This window comes from Fistularia commersonii, chromosome 29 (assembly GCF_037954325.1).
Source record: "Fistularia commersonii isolate RoL2024-O1a breed Wild chromosome 29, RoL_Fcom_v1.0, whole genome shotgun sequence".
In the NCBI taxonomy this organism is placed as follows: Eukaryota; Metazoa; Chordata; class Actinopteri; order Syngnathiformes; family Fistulariidae; genus Fistularia; species Fistularia commersonii.
In genome coordinates this window covers 603,113-625,815 of record NC_141312.1, presented here as the reverse complement: position 1 = coordinate 625,815, position 22,703 = coordinate 603,113, and the positions used below count along the sequence as shown (strand labels likewise).

Genomic DNA, 22,703 nt, shown 5'->3' with positions numbered 1-22,703 from the left:
CAAGCTTCAACTTCCGGTTTAGCGGCCGCCTTCTAAACACAGCCGCCCGAGACCCAAAATAAACTCTTCAGCCAACAACCTCAGCGGAAAAGTCAGGCTGCAGGTCTGTCGGGATGGACTTCACCGTGCGAGCCGCTACCCGAGAAGACTGCAGAGATATATCCAGGATGATCCTGGTGAGTGTGGGAGCCGAAGCTAACAGGCTAGCCCCTCGTAAAACTTGTCACTCCTCGTCACACAAACACGCATAATAAACTCCTAAAATTGCACGTTTTAGGAGTTGGCTGTCTTTGAAAACATGGCGGACCAAGTGAAGATATCCCACCAAGGTAATTGTTGGCCCAGTTAGAGTGGGGAAGGAGAAAAACATCGCAAAACAAATACTAACAACCGTGAAAGGAACATAGCAAAGAATCCGCTGCGTGACGGAGGTGGCTAGTGAATCCCGAGTCGTGGACGAATCGTTGAAAACTCGAGAGTCACTTCACTGACTCACGAGTCATGATTCATCGGTTCACTCGTCCCTGCTACTACTTGGAGAACTTTGCTGTTCCAAAAATTCAAATAAATCAAGTTGTTCACTTCGGGAGGAGTGACAGCTCAAAGTTCTTGGTTCAAGAACTTAGAGCTGCAATGAGGCGTTCTCACAAAACGAACGAATCACTCGGTAGCTCAGAATAGACTGACTCAAGAATCCGAATCACCTCGATGAGCGATTCATACATAGAACTGTCTCAGAAAATTAGAATGTTGTGATCAAGTTCTTTATCTTCTGTGATACAATTAAAGAAACAAAAAATACTTTTTCATGATATTCTAATATTTTGAGATAGGATTTTTGAGTTTTCTTAAAATGTAAGCCATAATCAGCAATATTAAAATAATAAAAGGCTTGCAATATTTCAGTTGATTTGTAATGAATCCAGAATGTATGACATTTTTGTTTTTGTAATCGCATTACAGAGGATAAAGAACTTTGTCACAATATTCTAATTCTCTGAGACAGTCCTGTAAACTCCATTCAGTAAAAAGAATCGATTTTCACGGTGAGAAATGTTTGCGAGCAAGTTGGAAGGGATAGAGAGACGTGTCAGGTTTGGAAGAAGATCTCAGCTAGTATGAAAGGCAAAGTGGAGAAGATGAAGGTGAGGGTAGCCATGGGTTCTGGTTTGGAGACGCTGGGGAGAAGACAGCAGGCAGAGATGGAGATGTGGAGGTTCCTCTTGGGGGTGAGGAGGATGGAGAAGATCATGGAGGAGTCCATCAGAAGGACAGCACACGCTGCATGTTGTGGAGATAGTGTCACACTGAGATGGTTTGGACGTGGACAGAGGAGGGATGGAGAAGTTCTGGGCAGAAGGGTGAAGGGAGCAGCTGGAAGGATAAAAAGATGGATTTGAAGCTCCCCGTTGTCCAAGTCAAGTCACTTTTATGCTCAGGAAAACGTTACAATACGACAGAAGGGATTCAGTGAAATATAATCACATATATGTATGATAAAGTAAAACTATATTTCAGCTGCCATCAGACACCTGTCTGGCATGCAGAGGTTAGTTTCTGTGTGATGCCGCTGTGCCAGATTCAGACATGGCTTTTCAATGAGCTCTGAATTGAGGGCAATTGCTTTTCGTCCAAAATGTAATTATAGCAGGCGGTTCAGCTGATAGGTATCTATTAGGGTGATAAATACAGCAGTATCACTTCAGGTGCTTTTATTTTTTTTCCCCTTCATTTTTTTTTCATCTCCTAAACCAAAATATTTATTGCGATAAGAGCCAGGAGATGTGGACCTGGAACGGCAGGGTGATATTCAGGAGCCACTTTGAAACCATTACCGTGATTTCCCTGCAGATAAGCAAGTAACTCTACTGTACACTAATGGAAAGTAAGGAGCCATAGGACTTGGGTCAACTCGGTTTGCTTGGTTTCAGAGCTGGAGCGTGACGGTTTCTGCCAGAACCCTCTCTTCCAGTGCCTGGTGGCAGAAGTACCGCACCAACAGAAATCCAAAGACGGTAACGTTGGGCATCGCCGGTCTTCCTCGCCCGCTTTGAACTCGTCGGTAGATAATGACGGTTTTTTTCTTTTATTTACCATCCTATAAATCATTGGTCTATCAATACCGAACTCATAAATCAGTAGTTGGGTTTTTATTATTCATTTCTGAATAAATGTTTCTCTGAACATCCTTTTAATGACTTTATATGGCTGAAGGGTTTACCATAGTGGGATACGCCTTCTACTTCTACACGTACAGCACCTGGCGGGGGCGGTCGGCCTACCTGGAGGACCTGTACGTCATGCCGGAGTTCAGAGGTAAAGTGAATCGTTGTCGGGGGAAAGTCCAAATAAAATACGATTTTTGTTCATTTACGTGGCGGCCGGAAGTTGTATGTGCACTGCATATTTTATATCTGCATGTTTTTTAATTTATATCAGACTAAGATGGTTGGGTCGTGTGCAGAGGAGGGATAGTGAATATATTTTGCTAGACGGATGATGGAATTGGAGCTCCTGGGCAGAAGGTCCAGAGGAACACCAAGAAGATTGATGGACGTAGTGAGAGAGAGAAGATATGAAGGTAGTCGGTGTGAGAGAGGAGCATCCAGAGAATAGGGTTAGATGGAGAAGGTGGATTCGCTGTGGAGACCCCTGAAGGGGAAAAGGATATATTTCATCTGAAAAGTAAATAGCATTTGTTTTCCAATCTGTTCACAGGAAACGGCATCGGAAAAAGCTTACTGAGCAAAGTCGCTGAGGTAAGAGAGTTTTAAAGGTGCAGGAAGGCGCTGCTCTAGGAGAACATCATCTCAGATGATCTCAGGCTGCTGATATCCTGTGTGTGTGTGTGTATAAACTGTAAGAGTGTGTGATTAGTGAAAGCACTTGTGTGTTTGTGCAGGTTGGGAGAGAAAAGCAGTGTGCACGCCTGCAGCTGTCCGTGCGGAACTGGAACACCCGCTCTCGGGACTTCTACGCTGCCAGAGGAGCTCAGGACCTCACGGTCAGCGAGGGCTGGCACGCCATCCGCTTTGACGGACAGTCCCTGGACAATTTAGCCGACGGAGCTCAGAAACACTAGGAGTCGACGGACGTCCTTGTCATTTCGTTAGTAGGTCCTCACACGTCCGAGCAGAATAGTGTGTTTTGCAAACAAGCTCGGGATCTCCAACGGTCGGGCGCCATTGGAGGAAAAAAAATCAATAGCGTGTCATTGATTAAACCCTCTGCTAGTGTCAATATATTTGACCTCTGACTGCACTGAAAGGGCAAATATCAGATGGACACTAAAAAACACTTTGAGGTCAAGTTTCTGCTCCTATTTGAAGGCGTGTAGCGAATTTGAAAGCGAGCGAAACACGAGCTAATCCATTCGTCGGCTGGATTTCCATGTATTCCACATTTCTGTGACGTCTCCACACGCCACGTAGAGGCCGAACCAAACACACAACGGCAAATTAGAAAAAACAGCCTTTTCTAAAAAAGGTGGAAAGCGTGTGGAAGTGTCATCGAGCGAGACGCCGAACCCCGAACTGACGGACGGCAGCTCGTGGTTCATCCACAAGTTTCCCCATGAGGATTAATAAAGGATCAATTATTATTACAAGGAAAATCCCTCATTGACTTCCAGTGTTTATTGTGTACAAAACACCCAAACTACAGATACAGCGGTGGAATCACCCTCCAAGAAAATGTACATCTTAGAAATAAACAAGTGTAAAGGCTTACATTCAGAAAGAATCACAATGATGTTTAAAGTTCTCCTGCGCTGATCGAGATGTTCCCCTTAGTTCTGGAAACCTGTGGTTACGTAAAGGTCTTGATCTGTCGATGAAATCAAATGAGCCGCCGGTTTCTTGACAGCCGGCTCACAAAGTCAGGAAGGAAACAGGAGGAGGAACGCATTACAAGCAATAATACGCACCGTAATTCTTACAAAAACAATCAAAAGCGATCGGAAGATGAAATACAGTTTTATGTACTCGGTAAAAAAAAACACAGGCAGAAGGAGTTTGTTTTTTTTAAAGCCTACCCCGCGTAAGATACGTTTTTTTCTTCTAACTTGTTCTTCTACCCGCTATCGTTCAGATAATGTCAAGGGGGAATTAAAGGTTTGGTTATTTAAAGCCGTATCTGGGGAGTGGAGATAGAAATAGTCAAATATTGGGATTCTCCCGGGACCCCGGAGGTGTTCCACTGCGCGTTTGCCGTCCTATCTCCCGTCAGATACGCCATCGCCTCGCGCTGGAACACCGCGCCATAAAGGCTCCATAAATAATTACCGATGCAAATACATCCAGATGTAAAAAACAGATAAATCCCGCAGATCCCCCAAATCCCACGATGATTTCCGCACAGTGATCACGAGGCCGGGCACGTACGATTCAGACCTCCTCTCAACTAACCGGCCCCTCCGCCTCCGCAGTTTCCCCTCAGACGTACGCGTTCCTGCCGTAGTTGCTGGGGACGGAGCGAGACGTCTCCGCCGTGGACACCACGCGTCCCCTGGAGGAAGCCTGGTAGGGATACGGCCTGAAACGCAAAGGGCGAGACGCAGTCAGGACCCCCTGAGCCCCGGGAACCTTTTACCCTGAAGGAATCGGAGTTCCACGTTGAATGCAGCTTATTCAGAGGACAGGATAAAGTATCTCCATCGTGACGTCCCAGACCAGGGGTCGGCAACCTCTAACGCCCAAAGAGACATTTGGACCCGGTTTCCTCGGAAAAGAAACACTGGGAGCCGCAATTACTTTGTGACGTCTAAAATAAAGGTACCACTGTATAAATCGCTTTTTATTACCTTCACACTTTGTATAAATAAGTGTGAAGTGTGTTGCTTCTGAAATTCACAAAGTATTACGGAGAAAATTAAATTTTATTTATGTAATGAACTTGACCTGAAATTTGACCCGGAGCCTTGACCTTCATTTTAAAAATAAATCGGGAAAAAAATCACTGTGTCGGTAAACAATAAAAAATAGATATTTGCAAAATATCTTCATAAATATCTATTTTACCTGGTTTATGGGACTTCTGCTCCTGAACTTCTGCTCTCAGCATCTACAAATCGGGACTTAACCGGCCGGCGGGTATACCGGCTTCCGCCAGTGTGACGTTATTTTGAGCGGCGAAAAATAATAAATATAATTTTATTTAATATTTCAAGATCGCAATAATCTTCCAACTCAGAACTAAAAGTTAAAAAAACAAATGAACACAAATGAAATATACTTCAATTAAATATTTATAATTTATTTTCCCAAGCCGCTCGGGGCGGCAGTGTAAAGATGGAAGATCCCCACGGGTTGCCGAGCCCTGGACTAGATGGTTTATCCGATGCTTCAAACCCCGTCCCATTTACAGCAACAACCGCCCCCCTCTTGAATTCAAGGAAACATGAGTTTCAGCCCAATACAACGTAAAAACTGTCCGATTAGCGACAAAAAAGATCCACGTTGGATAAACGACCAAATGTAACCCCGCGGAAACAAATATCCCAGTTGAATCCTCGTGTCAGTAAGCCAATAGTTTTCCTGCGCTCACCCTTTTTCGTGGGCCGACTGCAGCTTGCAGGCGCACAGCAGGCAGCAGCCTCCGCTCAGGGCCAGCACCGCCGAAGACCAGCCGATGTACAAGCCCTCGCCGATCTCGTACCTGCGCCGCAACAGATGTCCGTGTTACTCTGCGCCTTTTTGCTGAAAAGAACGCCAGGCGTTACCGCCGCCGACTTACTTTGTCCCCGGAAAATACTCGTCGAAGAACTGCTGGGTGATGTTGGCGGCGTACCAGGACACGGCGACCATGGTGCAAAGCCCTGTCGGACAGCAGAGCGGGCGATAAGGGACACGCGCAGGCCAAACACGCTGATCGTTCAGGGGTGATATCCTGTTTTAGATCCTGTTTTCTGGATATCAGTGATCGGGTCAACAACGATGAATGACAGCTGACGCCGTTGGAAAGCAGCCCTTCACAACGTTTAAGTGAGATGCAAATAAGATAAGAGTGTCGCTGGGTTTTTAAAGCCTCTGGAATTGTATTGCACGATCCGTCAACTCGGTCCTCTTCCAACCTCCGCGAGCTTTGAAAAATCGGTTCTCAGCCCCGGCCATCTATGACCCTCCCTTGACCTTGAGTGATGTCGGCGACAGATCTCAGCCTGATCACCCGACCCTGATCCTGCCCCGCGACTTGGGGGGATTTTGATGTTTCGTATTCACGTGGACAGTCAGCGGTAGAACCGACGTGTAGAATCAGAGTGCCGGAAGGATTTTGTGACGGGCAAAATGGCTAAAGCCAAGTGGCGAGCGAGATATACACGGAGGTTTTGGTGTCCTCGCTTCTCCGAGCTGCAGGCGGACGCATCAGGAGAAACCGCTGTCGCAATGGCTTTGACTAATCCAAACATCTGCATCCACATTGGATAAGGACGGGCCTTTGTGCGCGAGCGAAGATAACCCTTTGAACCGGTGGGCTATTATCTGATAGCGTGCCCTCTGAAGGCTCGGCCCGGAGCAGCGGACGTGTTCACCCCCGCAAAGGTGAGATGGGAATGCAGCGATACGAGGACTTTTGAAGCCATCTTGGGGTTGATAGGAAGCGTCAGAGCGCCGAACAAACATTTACTCGGCCTCGTTTTGTCACTTGACGACTCAATCCGTCATCTTGTTTTTTTTACCCTGCAGCACAAAGAACGCTCCCCCGACGGCCGCGATCTTCCCCTTCAGGACGAAGTTGTCTCCTCCTATCCTGGAACACTGCATCCCAACCAGAGTGGCCACCAGCCCGAAAGTGCCGAACACAATGGCGGCGATCATCAGTGCCCGGGAAGCTTGTATGTACCCTGCACAGAAACAGAAACACAATCGCGGTTACCAAAAGCAAAATGTTCTTCTGGTAGAAAACAATGGAGTATTTAAAGAACTGATAAATCCATTGCGACTCCCTCTTGGATGCATTCTGCATTGGATGCAAGTCTGTTAGAAATGTCCAAAACCCATTTGAGGTGAAGGGGTCAGAAGTGACAGCAGCCGGCGCAGGAAAGGGCGACTGCTGTCACTTACCTTGTATGCTTTTTTGGGCCTTTTTTTCTCAACACATAAAGAAGTGCATCATGAATCAGACTTGGAGGCGTGTGGCCTTCACCACGCAGGGAAGCCACCGGAAACCATCGCCCGAGGCTACGGTTCACTGACAGACCCGGGCGGTGAAGCGGAGAACCTCCGCCTCTGGTCCTAGATGAAGGTGTTCGGTAAATATGCTCATCGTCCAAATGAATATTTGAAGCAATTCTTCTTTGCGAAGTTAGCCAAAGTTCAAGCCTTCATCCAAATATCCAAATTTCTATTTTTTTTAGAGTATGAATCGCATTCGGGGTCAGATAAAACTTTTTTTTTTTTTTTTTTTTTTGACGGATGAGTCACTTTGTTCGATCTGCCACGCTATCGGCAAATAATCCGTTTATCTGACGCGTTTGTCGTGTAAAGAAATACGGGAGCAGCGACGGGGACGTTATTGGCTCTCTGATATCGGTCTGTAATTGGTGATCTGAGTTCACCGTGGTCATCGCCGCTTATCACCGATCATCATTCTTATCTTGTATCAGCCGCCGTTATCGCGGCTTATCGGCGTTCCAAGAGAATGAATGCTCCTGGTGTTTTTACAGCCGCGGCTCAGATCACGCCGTGTTCAAGCCGGCAGAAGAAAACAAAAGGCAAACGGGAATATTTCCACATAAATCAGGTCCGGTCCTCGGACTAACCCTGGTCTCCGTCCCACGCCGTCCCTTTTAACCCTTAATGAATTCATTTTTGGCTTGAAGTCACTCCGCAAGCCACCGCGACCACACGCGGGTCTTCTCGGCGCCCGTCGCCCCGCATCACGGATGCCGGCGAAGCCGTGGTCGCGCAGGCCACGTACCGTTCAGAGCCAGCAGGGACGGAAAGTCGCGGCAGTTGTGAACCCCCGTCGAGTCGGTCGCGCAGGACATCCAGAGGTTCTCATAGATGGTGGAGGTGGTGATAACGTTTCCCTCCACGGTGGAGACCTTCCAGTATCGATTGGGAAGGGCCACGCCGACCATCAGCCAAGACAGAAAGCCCAGGAAGAAGGCAAAAGCTTCCACCGTGGCGTTCATATTTCCTGTATCTCCGTCCAAAGCGTAGTTATCCAGAGAGAAGGACGCTCGCAAGAACGTCTCCTGGCCTCGCCTCGCCTCGCTATCTCCACGCACAAACGCCTGGGTTTGTTTAGCCCCGCTCGCTCAGTGTGGTCGACCCGCTCCCAGCATCCCTTGAGCTGAGCTGCTCCAGAAAACTACAAATCAATGATTAATTACAAATAGGCCACTTATGATTTCCCTCTCTATTTAACCTTTTCAAAGCCTCCAAATGTTTGCGCGACCGACGTGACAACAGAGGTGAAGTCCAACCTTCAACCCTGCTCAGCAACACCCAGAGACCGCGGGGGCCATTCGTCACCTCCTGACATTTGCTTTGAACAGAGTCAACATGGCCGCCGCGTTATCGATGGCGCCCGGGGCGGGAGGGGGTCGGGTCGCCCCCGCCCCCCCCCCCCCGGTTCCACGCGCCGCGGCGGGAATCGGCGAGGGGTCGGGGGTCGCGGGGACCCTCGGGGGACCGGGAACGGCGGTCCGCCCGCACGCACGCGGCCGGCGTTTCCTCGACGGCTTATCGTACCATTATCTGCACGGTGGACGCACGCGGCGCAATAAGCACTTGTGAAATACAAGTGGAAATTAAACAGTAGATGTTTAACTTTCGCTGTTTAACTAATTCAATTGATACAGAAAAGACAGCAAAAATCGGATGCCCGTTATAACCGGTATTTTTCTTTTGGTCGTTTTAGTCACGACAATTGGAAAAGAATTAGTTTGTTTTCTGCTTGGAATCAGTGTCGAGGCTTTTGCAATTATCCATAAATCACACGGAAACCCGGGCTAAAGATCTGATTATTTTTCAGAAGAAAGTCTGGGTCTTACTGTGAGCGGCAGAAAGGTCCCCTCACATGCTGACGTTGGAGATCAGAAAATGCCTACTCAGCCGCATTCCGGCTGAATCATCAGGGAAAAATGGGGCTGAAATTTCTCATCAAAAAGCACCGATGAATTTGTTTTATCCCCGTCGGGATGAAACGGGTCTCGATTCCCAGACGTCCTCTTTAGACACGGCGGTGAGCAATCTCAACATCCAGTCGCAACTTGTGAATTTACTTACCGGGGAGAGCAAAAAGTGAGGGAAAGTCACGGCAGTTATAGATCCCCGTGGAGTCGCTGGCGCAGGACATCCACAGGTTCTCATAGATTGTGGAGGTCGTAATGACGCTGCCCTCTGTGGTGGATTCTTTCCAATACTGATCCTCCAGTGAGACGAAAATCAGTATCCAGCTCCCAAAACCAAAGAAAAGTGCCACGATCTCAACGATATCTTTCATCCTGACTGTAATTTACTATTAATAATTAGCAAAACTGTGAGATATTTCCTCTGCGGGGTTCTCTATTCGTAACTTCTGTATCTGATATACATTTTGGGAGGTGACTCAGGATTTTTTTTCCCATGCACTCAAACCTCAACTAATTTGATCATTGATTTGTCGGCCGTAGCTACATTATAAGTCTCGCTATTCCCGCCCAAAATTGATGACATTTCACTTGCCGGGCATGTTACCATAGAAATGTAAGTATACAATGAGCCTTTTTTTTTTTTTTTTCCTTTCCCTTCCTCTCGCTCCCCCTCGTTTGATCTTGTGGGGGTTGGAGATAAAACAGTAAAACAGTGACTGCAGCTTGACATCCACCAGCGTCTCAGCCGGCGCAGGAATTTTCACTCTGCGCTGCGGCTCGTTTATTGCTGCATTTAGTTTTCATTGCTATTCTAGATAGAATCACTCAATATCCCACGGCGATAGAAAAGACGGATAATCCTGAATGCGGGTTTAAAAAAACAAACAAAAAAAAAGCCTCTCTCGGGCGCCCGGCGTCCACATCGTGTCTGCAAATTTGCAATTTTACCGAGGTTATTTCGAGTCCGGTGTGTAAATACCGACGCGGGAATCACTAAATGGAGGGGCGCGTCGAGATACCCGGGGAAGAAAAAAAAAGAGGTTTATCGGGTGATTTATTGAGGGCAGAAAGAGTGTATTTTAAAGCCGGTTAAGCATTAACAAGTTTGAAAGTGGACAAAAGTTGCATTCAGAGTCTTTTTTTTTTTTCTACTGGAACATATAGATTTAATGGTGATGTCTGTTAACGGCGTGTTGACCCTGGAAGGAGTTGGCCAAAGGCTGGCTTATTCACACACACACACACACACACACACACACACACGGCACTTCCAGCCTCTCTCTGTACATTAAGTGCACGGAGGGCTGTCAAAATGGATCCGGGAGCGGCGTTTACGTCCGGGAGCCGTTGCATCCCGGCCATCCGGGCAAAGGCTGGGGAGAGAACGTGCAGAGATCTTTGTTTCGCCCTCCCGGGACGAGGCCTGTATCTTATCAAACGCGAATATTCTTCGGTCAACAAGTTATTAGAAGCGCGGTTCAAAGTTCTGTCATATACTTACTGTATTGAACCGATATTCCGGCTTTAAATCATAATCTTTTTTCTGTTAATATTTTATTTCCTCGCCCTTCCCTCAGTCACCTGAAATATTCATTAAGTGGTGTCCGCACTGACCTCCCCGCTTAAAGGGAAAGTTCGCTTCAGCTGCGCTCCGGGATGAAGCCGTGCCACGTGCCGCCGCCAGAAGGCACCCCGGCGTGCCGAGCGGCGGTCACGTCAACGCACGGACGCCAGAAGACGGCGGTCGGCGTGCGAAGACGGGAGACGACTGAAGGCCGAACGTTTTAAAAAGTCACGTCGCCGTCGAGCTTTTATTTTTTTGAACATCTCCGACACGCCGTGGCGTTGGAGAGACACGTCCCGCTCCGTCCGACACGGCCTTTCGTTTTCCATAAAGATTTGATTTCCTGACCGAAGGTCAGCTTGTAGAAGTGAACGCTCGGGAGGGTTTCCATAGAAAGTCCCTCTGATCCTTCTGACCGCCGCCGGCCGTGCAGCCGATGAGCCCGTCTGCAGCCGATGAGCCCGTCTGCAGCCGATGAGCCCGTCTGCAGCCGATGAGCCCGTCTGCAGCCGGTCTGCAGCCGGTCTGCAGCCCGTCTGCAGCCGGTCTGCAGCCGGTCTGCAGCAGCCACTGGGCGGCGCGGGTCGCAAGTTACGTCCAGATGAAGGTCTGGATCCGGGCTCTCCCGGCAGAGCGCCGTCTCCCCCCCCCGGAGGCGACGTGGCCCGTCGGACCGACCGCCTTCTGCGGTTCCCGTCCGCCGTTCGCTCCCGGACAGGGAGCTGTAAATATCCAGATATTTTACAGGCATCACAAAACACATTTATCGCGCCGCCTCGCCGCCTCCATCTCCAGCTCGCACCTTCATCCGTGCAATATTTACATTATATTAACACGTTCTCCGGGACACCTTACGATCATTTCTTCTTTACTACCCACATCTTCTACTGTTCCTTGTCGTTCCCTTTTATTTAACCTTATATTTTCTATTTTATTGCACTTCGCTTGCCTGTATCTACATCCTTTATTTGCATATTCTTCCCGTTATTACTATTTGCAGGCTTTTCTACCCTACACTTTCCCGCTCTGTTGCTCGATCGCGGGATCGATAAAGTCCATCTCATCTCGTCTCGTCTTGCGTCCGTGGTGAGAAATAAGGTTGCTCTGCCGGAGATGTTTTGCTTCTGTGTGTTGGGGGTCATGAAGACGCCCTGTGGGTTAAAGAGGCACCGATGGATGGAACTGAAACTTGCAAAGTAATATTCTCCCTCAAGGTCTCCCTCGGACCACCTTCTGATTGTTATGCGATCTTTTCCCCCGTCGCTATCAGGCAACGCAGACCTATTGATATTGATTAGTTCACGAGCTGATCGCTCTGCTTTTTTTTTTCATGATTTATGTAATAGCTGAAACGTCCTTTGTGCAAGAATAAATTTAGATTGTGAATCATTTGTGAGCTCAGCCAGGCGCCTTCAGAAAGCGCGGCCTGTTGTTTGTACAGCTTGGAACAGTCATTCTTTGTGGATGTGATGGAGTTTGGGTGAAGTACGCGGGACAATAAATCACCATCGGTGACTGAGACGGCGGCTCTCTTTCCGTTTGGCGCTCATGCAGGGAGGCTCTGGAAATGATCCGAGCGACTGCAGCCGACCCGCGGTCGGCCGGGATTGTCCGTTCACAAATGAACACACACTCCACTTACTGCTGGTCACAGTCTGTGAACATATTTTGTAAAAAATGCACAATTAATACGGGTCGCTCAAACATTTAGGTGATCGTCACGGAGGCCGAAGATGGATCGTTGCAAATTCAGAGAACTCTTGAACGGCTTCGTGTGGTTATTTTTTATTTTTATGTTTTTGTTTTTTTTTTTACTTTTTCCATTGAATGAATTTCCCGGGACGCCCGGGGCTCTGAAATAACTTTATTTACCCAACTCGCAACTATTAATAAATGCGTTTATAATGCATTTATTCTTTGTCAGTTATGCTAATTGAACAGTGTATTAATTGTTTTCCTGCATCTATACTAAATCCTCCAGGAAATATATATTTTATCATTTATAATTATATATTATTATTCCACCAATGACTGTATGATTATTGTCATTTTTCTTCACTATAACACACATATAGATATAAGTCGCCATAAGTTAATGATTTATTCATTTGTTTATTTATTGTACTTTTACCATTTTGTCACTTTTATTGAATCTGTATTTTGTGTGTATTTATATATTTCTGTACAGCGGCCATGAGTGTCCAGTAAGGCGCCTCAAATAAAATGAATTATTCTTACATTTTCCAGGGTCGCCAGATGTTGCAACATTTAACGCCCGCAAATGTTTAAGCAGCTCTCACTGGCTGAAATGAATCTTTTATTCCCGATCTTTTGGTGATATTTCAGAGCTGCTGGCCGAGCCGCGCCCGTCACCGATGCAGCTCAGACATCCATCGTTGGAGGGAGCAGGGTTTGGTTGCAGTGCACCTCAGCGCCCTGAGAGTGCACTGCTAATCCCTGCGCCGCCGCCGCCGCCGCCGCCCGGAGCGCTGCGTCTTCCAGGTGAGCTCTGGTATCTCCATTCCTGCGGTGGATGGACTCTGCTGACAACCAGAAACCCCAGGCTTCGCTCACCTTTTTCATGCAAATGCATTTCTGTCGTCAAGCACTGAAGTCCAAAGTCATCATCGGAAGGCAGCGTTGAGCTCAAACGTGACCGACCGGCTCTTGAGGGAGCCGGATTGCGTAACGTTTTCTGCACGTGTGTGTGTGTGTGTGTGTGTGTGTGTTTGCTCGTCATCGGAGCGGGTCGGTGGAGATGAGAAGGTGTCGTTCGACAGAAAGAACGTTGGAAATCAGCTTCATTTCCAAACCCAAAGCTGACATTTGAAGTTTGGTCTTCTAAAGTGGAGTGCGGGACGTCGGCGTGTCCAGCCTGAGCTTCACCATGTGCTTTTCACTTCACCTCAAACTCAACACGCGCCGGTGCTTTGCGACATTTTTATTTGTTGCTTTTAACAGTTCTATCTGCCCTTTAACCTCTATTCTACATTCATCTGATAACAGATGCAGAATAACGACTTCATACGGCGTACAGTTGTTTTTCATCGGCTCAAACATTGTAGGTTATACAAACGACGCCTGCCGTTTCTACTTCGACATATTTACATATTTCCTGTTCTGCACGATACGCCACACGTGACGCATCGCACGGAACGCGGTAATATAATATAATGAGATATAATGGTGATACGGTATACTTTGTACATGTACATTCACAGTTCTTATTGAGTACAACGATGCAAATCGTGGTACAAATTACAGAATAATACCAATCTCTAAATGTTTCACGGGTCGTTATTCCTCATTTACATGTCTACGGCCGCCTCCCGCTCTACCTGGCTCAGAGCAGCACGCAGCCTCCGCCTTTGGCCTCCACAAAATTTGGGTCCAGGTCGTTGGGCAGCTTTCCGTTCTCGCCCCAGATATTCATCTCCCCGAACACACCCGTCTCCACCATCTCCTCCTGCCAGGGGATGGGGATGTTGCCGGAGGCGAACTCGGTGAAGAAGTCCGTGTCCTTGTTGTCCATGACCACGCCCTTGATGGTGCTGAAAGCGCCCACGTCGTCGATGTCTTTGGCGTAGACCATCCTGGGGTCGGGGACGAACGGCGGGGGCATCATGCCTTTGGAAGAAACACACGTTTCTGCATTAATCTATGAAAGGAAGCAAGCGTCCGTCAGTTCGTGGTTGCGTTCCTTCCTCCATCGTACCCCGTTCGGTACCGCGCTTTGAGAAAAATTCATTTTGTGCTAGCCAGGTGGAACGACCCGGATACAGCCGGATATTTACTTTTTAGGGCCAAAACCCCCCAAAAAATGACCTCTTACGGTTTCCCAATTTGACTTTCGTGGTCCAGTACCGTTGAGGTCTTCCGCACCAGACATCTCGTGCATGATTGTACCGTTGTTTTCTGCCTGGCTTCCAATAACGTGCACTCCCTCGCCGAGTCGCTCACCGGCTTCCAGGCGGCCCCAGTTGATCTCCTTGAAGAAGGCGTGCTTCTTCAGCTCGGCGCACTCGTTGTTCTTGAAGCCCAGGCGTTTGGCGGGGTCCTTCTCCAGCAGCCCGTCGCAAAAACTCTTGGACTCCTTGCTGAAGCCGGGCGTGTAGGCCACCGCATCGTTCAGGATCCTGCGGACCACCTCGTCGTTCTCCACCTGAACAGAACCAAGGCACCGGAACCTCTGAGAACGCATCTCCATTCAGCTTGGTGAATCCTTGGACAGCGACACAGATATACCTCTGAAATACAAGGTATTCTGAGGTACCTCCGGTTTACATCCATTTATCTTGAAATATACGCGTCAAGTCACACTGAGATGGTTTGGACATGGACAGAGGAGGGATGGTGAAGATCTGCGTTTGGAGGAGGCCTCGGGGAAGACCAGAGAGGAGGTTTATGGATGGAGGGGAAGAGGACAGGAGGTGAGTTGGTGTGAGAGGAGAAGGTTAGATGGAGGAAGGTGACCCTGAGGGAGCAACCCCTGGAGAAGAAGAATGAAATCCACGGTGCCGAGGACATCGAGATGTTAGTGGACGTATGGAAATGTTTCCTGGCCCTAAACATCTAAACATCTTGCTGGGAACAGAACCCAGGTCCTCCTGGCGTGCTCAGGCCTGTGGACCGGTGGATTGAAATGTACCTTTCGACTGATCAAACACCCGCAGGCGTACAAGTTTGGATGTATTCCCAGCGCTTTGCACCGCATTTCATCCTTCTCCTCCTCCGTCTTGGACCAAAGGTAATTGAAAAATCCGGTGTTTTCTGTTTTTAACACCTACACGCCAAGGCGAAGGCTAGACGGACCGACGGGTGCGAAGAGAGTCCTTCTACACTGTCAGCACGCTCCTTCGACTTTTACCTTTTCCCCTCGGACTCTGAAAGGCCCTTTGGCTGCAATCATCTCAAACACGGTGACTCCCAGAGTGAAGTAGTCCACCGAGTAGTCGTATTGTTTCTTCTGTATCAGCTCTGGAGCCATGAAACCTATCGGGGGACGGCGTACGGTGGGGTTGTCAGAGAAACACGCCCAATTTTTCCCTCCTCGCCCCGTAGGTTCAGGATGGCTTCGCTCACCCGGAGTTCCCGCGTATCCAGTGGTCGTGTCCTTTCCAGGCGGGAGTTCGACAGCCAGACCCAGATCGGACAGGCGGACGTGTCCTGCGTGAGAAAGCACAGCGGGTTAGGGTTAGGGTTAGGGTTAGGGTTAGGGTTAACCCTCGGCCGATGACGGAGGCCTCGTTTAGGAAATCACGCTTCACGCTAACTCTCAGTGCCGGGACGCAAACGGGAATCGAACGTCGTCCCGAAAAATATTGTGCTCCCCGACACTGTTTTCAAATCAGATTACGCGATCAATTGTTAAGCAGTTAAAAAAAAAAAAGAATCCGTATAAACAACAGCTGTGGCTCTAATGGAAGCGGAGCCCCGAACGCCTTTCCTGTTCCCACTGGGTTTCTGCCATGTAGCTCAACCTGTTGTTGAAAGAGTCCCGGAAGGTAATCTGCGCTAAGAGCTGGAACCCTGACAATATTCCCTTCGCTTTCTGCAGTGAGAAGGCAATATTTTTATCCTTGTTTACATCACGTTAATGTAGGCTAATCACCCTCTGGTCCAATGCCCCGATCCACTAATAGAACTGGTTAGCGCTGCAGGCTAGGTCACCATGCTAATTAACTCTGGCTCAGGTGAGTCAGCTTCAGGGGGCCGGAAAAGCCCGAATTAAAACGGACGAGCAAACGTTTCGGCCCGCTTGCCATCAGCACAGTGGAAAGACGGGAACAGCGATGCCGGTCTTTTCTCTGCGGGGTGGGGGGTGTTAATTAGCTTAGCATAATGCTAATCACGATTCATGGCACTCTTCAACTGCAGTGAAGTGATCCGAAGAGTGAGTCCACGAATGAAGAATAGCTGATGAAATAGGCTAGCATTCACTTTGCTAAGCTAACTGGCGTAGATGTGGACCACAGAAGTATGTGGCGCTGCAGAGGGAAGGTCTCACCGGCGTCGTCCAGCAGGACGTTCTCCGGCTTCAGATCCCTGTAGATGATCCTGTGCTGGTGAAGGTGCTCCAGGCCGCAGATCACCTGAGCCGTGTAGAAACACGCTCTCTTCTCGTCAAAACCAGGATTTTTTTCATCCACGTTGTACAAATGAAACCTACGAGGAGACGGAGGAGGATACCAGTCACTATCTGAGGAGGCTTAAGTAGAAGACGACTGAGAGAATCATGGCGAGCCGTGTGCCTCAAGTTATTTGACGGTTATTTGACAAAAAGTGATCCGTTTTTTACCGTTTGTAATATTTTTAGCTAACCCGTTGCTAATTGTAAGCTACTTTTCTTCTTTAGCTCTTAGTTTGACGTTGGGTTCTGTTAAACTTTGGGACATTTCCTCTCCATACGGGCTTCATCTTTCGGGTAACTTCTCGTTGTAACCCAGGTACTTTAAGTAACTTGAAAATGTTTGGGGGAAAGGTCGCCGCTTTGCAGCTGATCGCTGTTTCATTTTTACAGGAGCTGCTTTCCGAAGCTCCAAAAAGCAGCGGGTCAGTACGCCGCAACGGGAATATAAATGTACCATAAATAACTTTGTGAAGTAGCCATGAAGCTTCTGAAGGTGGGAGAGAAGCTAAAGGCTCCTTAAGTTATTCTCTGACTTAAGGTGTGACGCACCTGATGGCCTAGTCTGTATATTAGCTGTGAGGTTTATCTATACTTAGGTTAATTAGTGGCGATGGGGGGGGGTTGGAAAAGTGTTTCCATGGTGTTAACGGCAGACAGCATCGTGAGCCGTGTCATTTTCATGGTGGATACGGGAGTGTGATGTCTTTGGCGTTGCTTTGGAGCACCTGAGATCCCCACCATTCATGATGGTCATGACCAGGCAGAGGTCGGTCTTGGTCTGGAAGGCGTACGCCAGCGTCACGATGAAGCGACTGTGGACTTTTGCCAGAATGCGCTTCTCCACTATCGCTCCCTGAACACAAAGCAGGCGTTAGCACAGATTTCCGAGCAACTCGATGTAGCGGTGGTACATTTCACAGCTGAAGCTATCTCCTCGGAACTCGTGGCCCCGTTAGCCAAAATATGACTGTATTTGAAGTACCGCTGCCATCGTATCACGTCAGCGGGGTCGGTACTGATGGACCACCTTGTTTGATGGACCGCCTTGTTTGATGGACCACCTTGTTTTGCATGTGCTCGGAGCTAGCATGGCGCTGATGCCTGACAGAAAACGATAAGTTCATTATCCAGCGATGCTTTCAGAGGCGGTCGGCGTGAAGCCCCTGCCTTCTTTTTCTTTGTGTGTCTCTGAGCTGCTTTGTGAGGTCCTTAAGAATCACAAGCTTCTTTGGATGATCCGTTGCGGTTCAAGCTAAACCCCAGCGGTCGCTCTCGCATTCCCCTCATGATGAGGCTGCCGGTGGAACAAAGTGTTGTTGCAACCGATTAGGACGCTCCTGGGCCGTTCACATCAGCAGGCTACCGTGTCCACGCCGGTTCACAGCCCGGCCATTCAGAGCGTGTCTTAAAACAACAATTTAGAACTCTGGATCTCAAGAGCTGCTTTGAAATGTGAGCCAAATAATGCGAGCTTTACAGATAGAAAAGGAGGACGTGCAGTGTTTGTGGATATCTGGTGCTCTGCAAGAGATGTAAGCCTAGACCGACCGCACATCCGACCGCCGTCATCTAAGACGCACCTTTTTGGCTTGAACCTTCGGGATCGCGGGCCGGATTTGTGAATTTAAACGCCCGAACCAACGGTATCGTAATGGTGACGCCACATGTGCGGTGCTTTACCTGGTAGCCTTTACGCTTCTTCAGCCTCTTTTTATCCAGCTTTTTATTGGCATACATTTTACCCGTAGCCTTGGACTGACAGGCGAACACCTCCCCGAAACCTCCCTTGCCCAGGACCCTGAAGTCCATGAACCACTCCTCATCGAAAGCCTGGCTCTCCAGCCATTTGAACTGGACAAATCGCAGGAAGTACATGCTGTTCTTGAATCCGTCTCTGGCCTTCTTATCCAGGTGTTTGAGCAGCTGTTGCTCGCTCTCCTTAAACAAATCCCCGTGGACATTTTTGAAGTCCTCTTTAACTCGGGTGACGGCCTTCTCCTCCAAGAAGCTGCAAAAATTCTTCGACGACGACTCGTAGTACTTGTTGACAATTTTCTGGGCCTTCTGGACTCTTTCCTTCTCTTGGCATACCACATAGTCTTCAATATCTTTCCAGAGCTCGCCGGCGCTCTTGTGGGTCGGGTCGCTCTCCAGGAACTGCTGGAAGAGACGCTTGCCGATGGGCTGTCTGACACACATGCTGTCGAAGGTCGTGTCCACGGTGGTCTTCATGTGTTCGCAATCTCTGATATGGGGGAGTTTCAGCCGCGCTCGCATCTTCTTATCGCGCATGGAGGCCGCCGCCGCTCCGTCCACGCTGCCGCGGGCCGACACGTAGGCCGAGTTGGCCACCACCGTCTCCAAACCACCGATGTCCATGGCCGGGCCTTTTGTCTGTCACAAACAAATTGAGATCGGAATGAGCGAAGGGGACGATTCCGTTCCTTTCTTTCCATTCCTTTCTGTTAAGATTCACGCACCCGATCGGATCCACCTCAGCCGATGTTTCCCAAACCGATTCGCGCCCTACCCATAAAACAAACGTGCCTCCTCGCCATTGTTTCTTATCATCCTCAGCCCTGTCACTGTTCAGCCTTTTTCCCCTCTGCTATCATGAGGTGCATTTGAACTGAAGGACCTTTCTGCAGAAACAAGAACCTGTTTGAAGAACACGATACATTTTGACCCCATTGACTCCACTGGACCCATTGGACCTATTTGCCATGTAAGTTCAAGCAGTGCAACTCAGCTCTCCGTCATTCTGACGGGCGGACCTGAAAGTTCCTGGTCCGCAGGTGACGCGCTGTTTCTCCTACTTTCCGCGACTCTGTATGTTCCCGGAAGAACAGAACAAACCACAGAGGGCCACGGGAACCTGGTATCTTCTCAAGGAGAAGTCAGAGGGAACTGAAAGTTCTGTATCCTTTTGGTGGAAATGAACCCGCGTTTGTAAATGTCGTCGCTGCCGGCTTTCACCCGAGCAGATGTCCAGTCATCTTAGCTTCTGCGACCATCAGCGTGCACTTCTCTCAGGACGTTATTTCCTCTGTCCGGTACTCGAGCCACAAGGTCGCCCAGCCTGGATATTCACAGATACATCCTGTCATACCTTCTGTGCTCTGCGCTAGCTACCTCTTGGTGTCACATGGAAAGTACCCTCAAATCACCTGAAAAATCTGACCGACTCAGACGGACAGCCATGGAAATACCACAGGAGGGTGGAAATGCGGTGATGTGCTGCACCCTGCTGTTAAAATGGAAAAATAAAAGACTAAAGAATGCTTCGGGCTGCGGTTATTGCGCCCTGGAAATCAATCTCGGGCGCACCTTCTGCTGGAAAGGCTCACAAAAGACTTGAGGCGTTGTCCAAGTAAGGAGACACCAGCTCTCTCTGAGATCTCACTTCCTCATCCCGGCTCCCATCTGGGTATTCTAGCACAGCGGATTATCTCCCCTTTATAATGTCGATACACAGCTTTTCTTTTTTTTTTTTTTGCTCCGTCCTTCCTTTTTAAATATGAATCTTTTCTAAATATGACAATATGATAATATGACAACAGCAGAACGGGAAAAGCGAAGCAAATCCCTGCCCGGAGTCTTTCCCGATGTATATTTCACGCTCTGCGTCGACCTGGTACATGTAGTCCTGAAAGTGATACTGTTGGCTGCTTGACGCTCTCCTGATTCCACACAATCCAATTAACCCTGACTGTTGATACCCTGGAGACTTACTCAGAGATGACCTCCTTCTTAATTAACCTACATTTTTAGACAAACTTTCCAAAACCTTTTCAAATACTTTGAGCATGCACAGCCTCTGCTGGAGCGGCTGAACTCCAAAGTGTTTCCAAAAGTAAATGAAGCATTTTTTTTTTTTGGTACCCTATGAAGCGCCGATTGGTTTTAGATGATTTATTCCTACGTATCCTTAATGATCAAAACACTCGAAACATTTCGGAGGCATCGCTTTTGCTTTGCCTCGATATATAAGATTTAATTTGCTTGGCCTCGTCCGGGCGACACTCACCCAACGCTGTCACCGTCGCGGTCGAACGAGATGTAAGTGGCGATAATTTAAATCCGGCGAGGATGCATCCAGACCCAAGTTCTCTGCTCCTTCTTGTTTAATCAAGAGGGGTAAATGGAAAACATAGCGGTCCCGTCACGTCGCCGACACCTCCGCCCACACAGCCCGGCGTGGAGGAGAGACAGGAGCATCTGAAATCCTACTTGGTGTTTCATTAGCTGCCGCGGATTAGAACCCTGATATTATTGGAGGGAGCAAGTTGGCCGCAGCTATTAGTCTAACTAGCAGCAGGAGTGATTACTGATTGGGAATCGTGTACTAACTTAGAAGCGACCGGCACTCATTCACGTGCGCGTTCTGCACGGAGATGACAGGAATTTTTTTTTTTTCTCAGCAAAATTAAAGAAACTCTGGTCGGACGACGAGGCCCAACGATGCTTTACAAAGGGACTCGTAAACGATGATTTAATCCCGTCCGCTCAATAACAGCTGAATATGTTTAATCAAACATACACAATCCTAATTTCCTTTGGAAAAAACATATGAATGTTCCCTGATACACTTGATAGCCTTAACTTTGACACTTTATATTTTATTGTATTTCTTATTCTCCCTCCTTCCTACTATTATCTATTATTGTCGTGTTTCACTTGAAACTCTGGCACAACGATTTGCTTCGGGATAAATAAAGTTGTTCTTATTCTTATTCTTATTATTCCCCATACATTTATGACAGAAGATGTAAAAGCGAGGACGGGCTTGTTGTCGATGCACTGCAGCTCTCGATGCACATTTCGCCGTGTTTCACAGAACCCTCGTTTTATTTTTCACAGAATCAGCCGGCAAACTTTTACAGCCGAATCCGTCTCCAGATTCATCGTCGGCCGCAGCCGATGTGAGCGCCGTGCACGGAGGACGGACACGGGCGCGGCGCAGGTACATCTCAGGTGAGAGGATTTAGTTTTTTAGCTGTGCAAAGAGGGACTTAGACTGAAACTGTGTCAAACGCCAATCAGTCAAAATTCAGCCACACTTTATTTGCGCTGCGCTTTTAATACAAACATGATGTAACGCCCAGAGCTTCACAGCCTGGAGGCCACGCAAAGTCAACACCTTCCTAACTCGCCGCTATTGATCGTGGGAGTTTGCTGCGCCGACAAAAGAAGATGATTATTCTACGAAGATATAGGAGGGAGAACATATTCCATTTAAAAGCGAGTTTGTTTGTTTTTTTTATCTTAAATATGATTTATTTCTTTTATTTTACTTATTCTTTACGTGTATTTTCAGCTTGTCTTGTCCTTGTATGTCTTGCTGCTGCTGCAGGTGCAAAACAATCCCAAGCACGGGATCATTAAAGTACGCCTCATCTCATGTACTGGAAACTATCCGTGAAGTAAAACAGATTGACCCAAATATTACAAAGCGAGATATCCAGTTATAAGCCGCGACGTGCTGTTAAAAGAAGAAAAGTGTACAGAAGCAGCCATTTGGGGTGAAAGCGCGATGGGAAATGCGATGGTTTTGGCACCGAGTGGAGGAGCGGTCCGAGCGCAGCTCCCCCGGAGGAACAGACTTTGACCCGCAGCATCAGTTGTGATCCCATCTGAACCCGTTTTAAGTGCATTTCCTGTGCGCTGCCGCAAACCGGGGCTGTCCGCAAATCCTATTTGAAGGGGTAGAGGTGAAACAGATTTTACTTTCAGGCCTAATCCAGCTCAGTGACGGAGAACCGACCCGCCCGCTCAGACCAGGAGTTTAGTCTGCGGCTGAAAAGCGCATCGATCTAAGCGCCGCCGTCATCCCCGGGTCGAAAGGTGAGCGTCCAGGACGAGTCACGTGGACCGCCACCTTTGACTCCCGCTCCTTCTTAATCAAATATTTGGTTTTAGTCGGTCACGCT

The 22,703-nt window shown here is 48.3% G+C and overlaps 3 protein-coding genes across 5 annotated transcripts; 1 reads left to right on the top strand and 2 right to left on the bottom strand.

The window, feature by feature from the left end:
* The first annotated feature begins 6 nt into the window (after positions 1-6).
* LOC147216535 (thialysine N-epsilon-acetyltransferase-like) lies at positions 7-3,613 on the top strand. Its single transcript, XM_086177216.1, has 6 exons — positions 7-176; positions 278-329; positions 1,932-2,015; positions 2,215-2,316; positions 2,719-2,759; positions 2,903-3,613. Exons 1-6 carry the CDS (start codon positions 114-116, stop codon positions 3,080-3,082), a joined length of 522 nt encoding a protein of 173 aa, XP_086033342.1. The 5' UTR covers positions 7-113; the 3' UTR covers positions 3,083-3,613.
* A 174-nt stretch (positions 3,614-3,787) lies between these two features.
* On the bottom strand, positions 3,788-9,450 carry LOC147216534 (claudin-15-like). Of its 2 annotated transcripts, none has more exons than XM_086177215.1 (5): positions 9,234-9,450; positions 6,677-6,841; positions 5,734-5,815; positions 5,545-5,655; positions 3,788-4,533 (listed from the first exon to the last, which is right to left on the bottom strand). In XM_086177215.1, exons 1-5 carry the CDS (start codon positions 9,448-9,450, stop codon positions 4,434-4,436), a joined length of 675 nt encoding a protein of 224 aa, XP_086033341.1. In that variant the 3' UTR covers positions 3,788-4,433. The 2 variants fall into 2 exon arrangements, with proteins under 2 accessions (XP_086033341.1, XP_086033340.1); XM_086177214.1 differs by lacking the exon at positions 9,234-9,450 and adding an exon at positions 7,918-8,268.
* A 4,119-nt stretch (positions 9,451-13,569) lies between these two features.
* On the bottom strand, positions 13,570-20,993 carry grk1b (G protein-coupled receptor kinase 1 b). 2 transcript variants are annotated; one of them, XM_086177212.1, is made up of 8 exons: positions 20,801-20,993; positions 18,454-19,167; positions 17,499-17,626; positions 16,651-16,808; positions 15,726-15,809; positions 15,511-15,635; positions 14,604-14,805; positions 13,570-14,270 (listed from the first exon to the last, which is right to left on the bottom strand). In XM_086177212.1, the coding sequence occupies exons 2-8, from the start codon at positions 19,150-19,152 to the stop codon at positions 13,987-13,989; spliced, it is 1,680 nt and encodes a 559-aa protein (XP_086033338.1). In that variant the 5' UTR covers positions 19,153-19,167; positions 20,801-20,993; the 3' UTR covers positions 13,570-13,986. The 2 variants fall into 2 exon arrangements, with proteins under 2 accessions (XP_086033338.1, XP_086033339.1); XM_086177213.1 differs by lacking the exon at positions 20,801-20,993 and adding an exon at positions 20,101-20,179.
* Between the last annotated feature and the right edge of the window lie 1,710 nt (positions 20,994-22,703).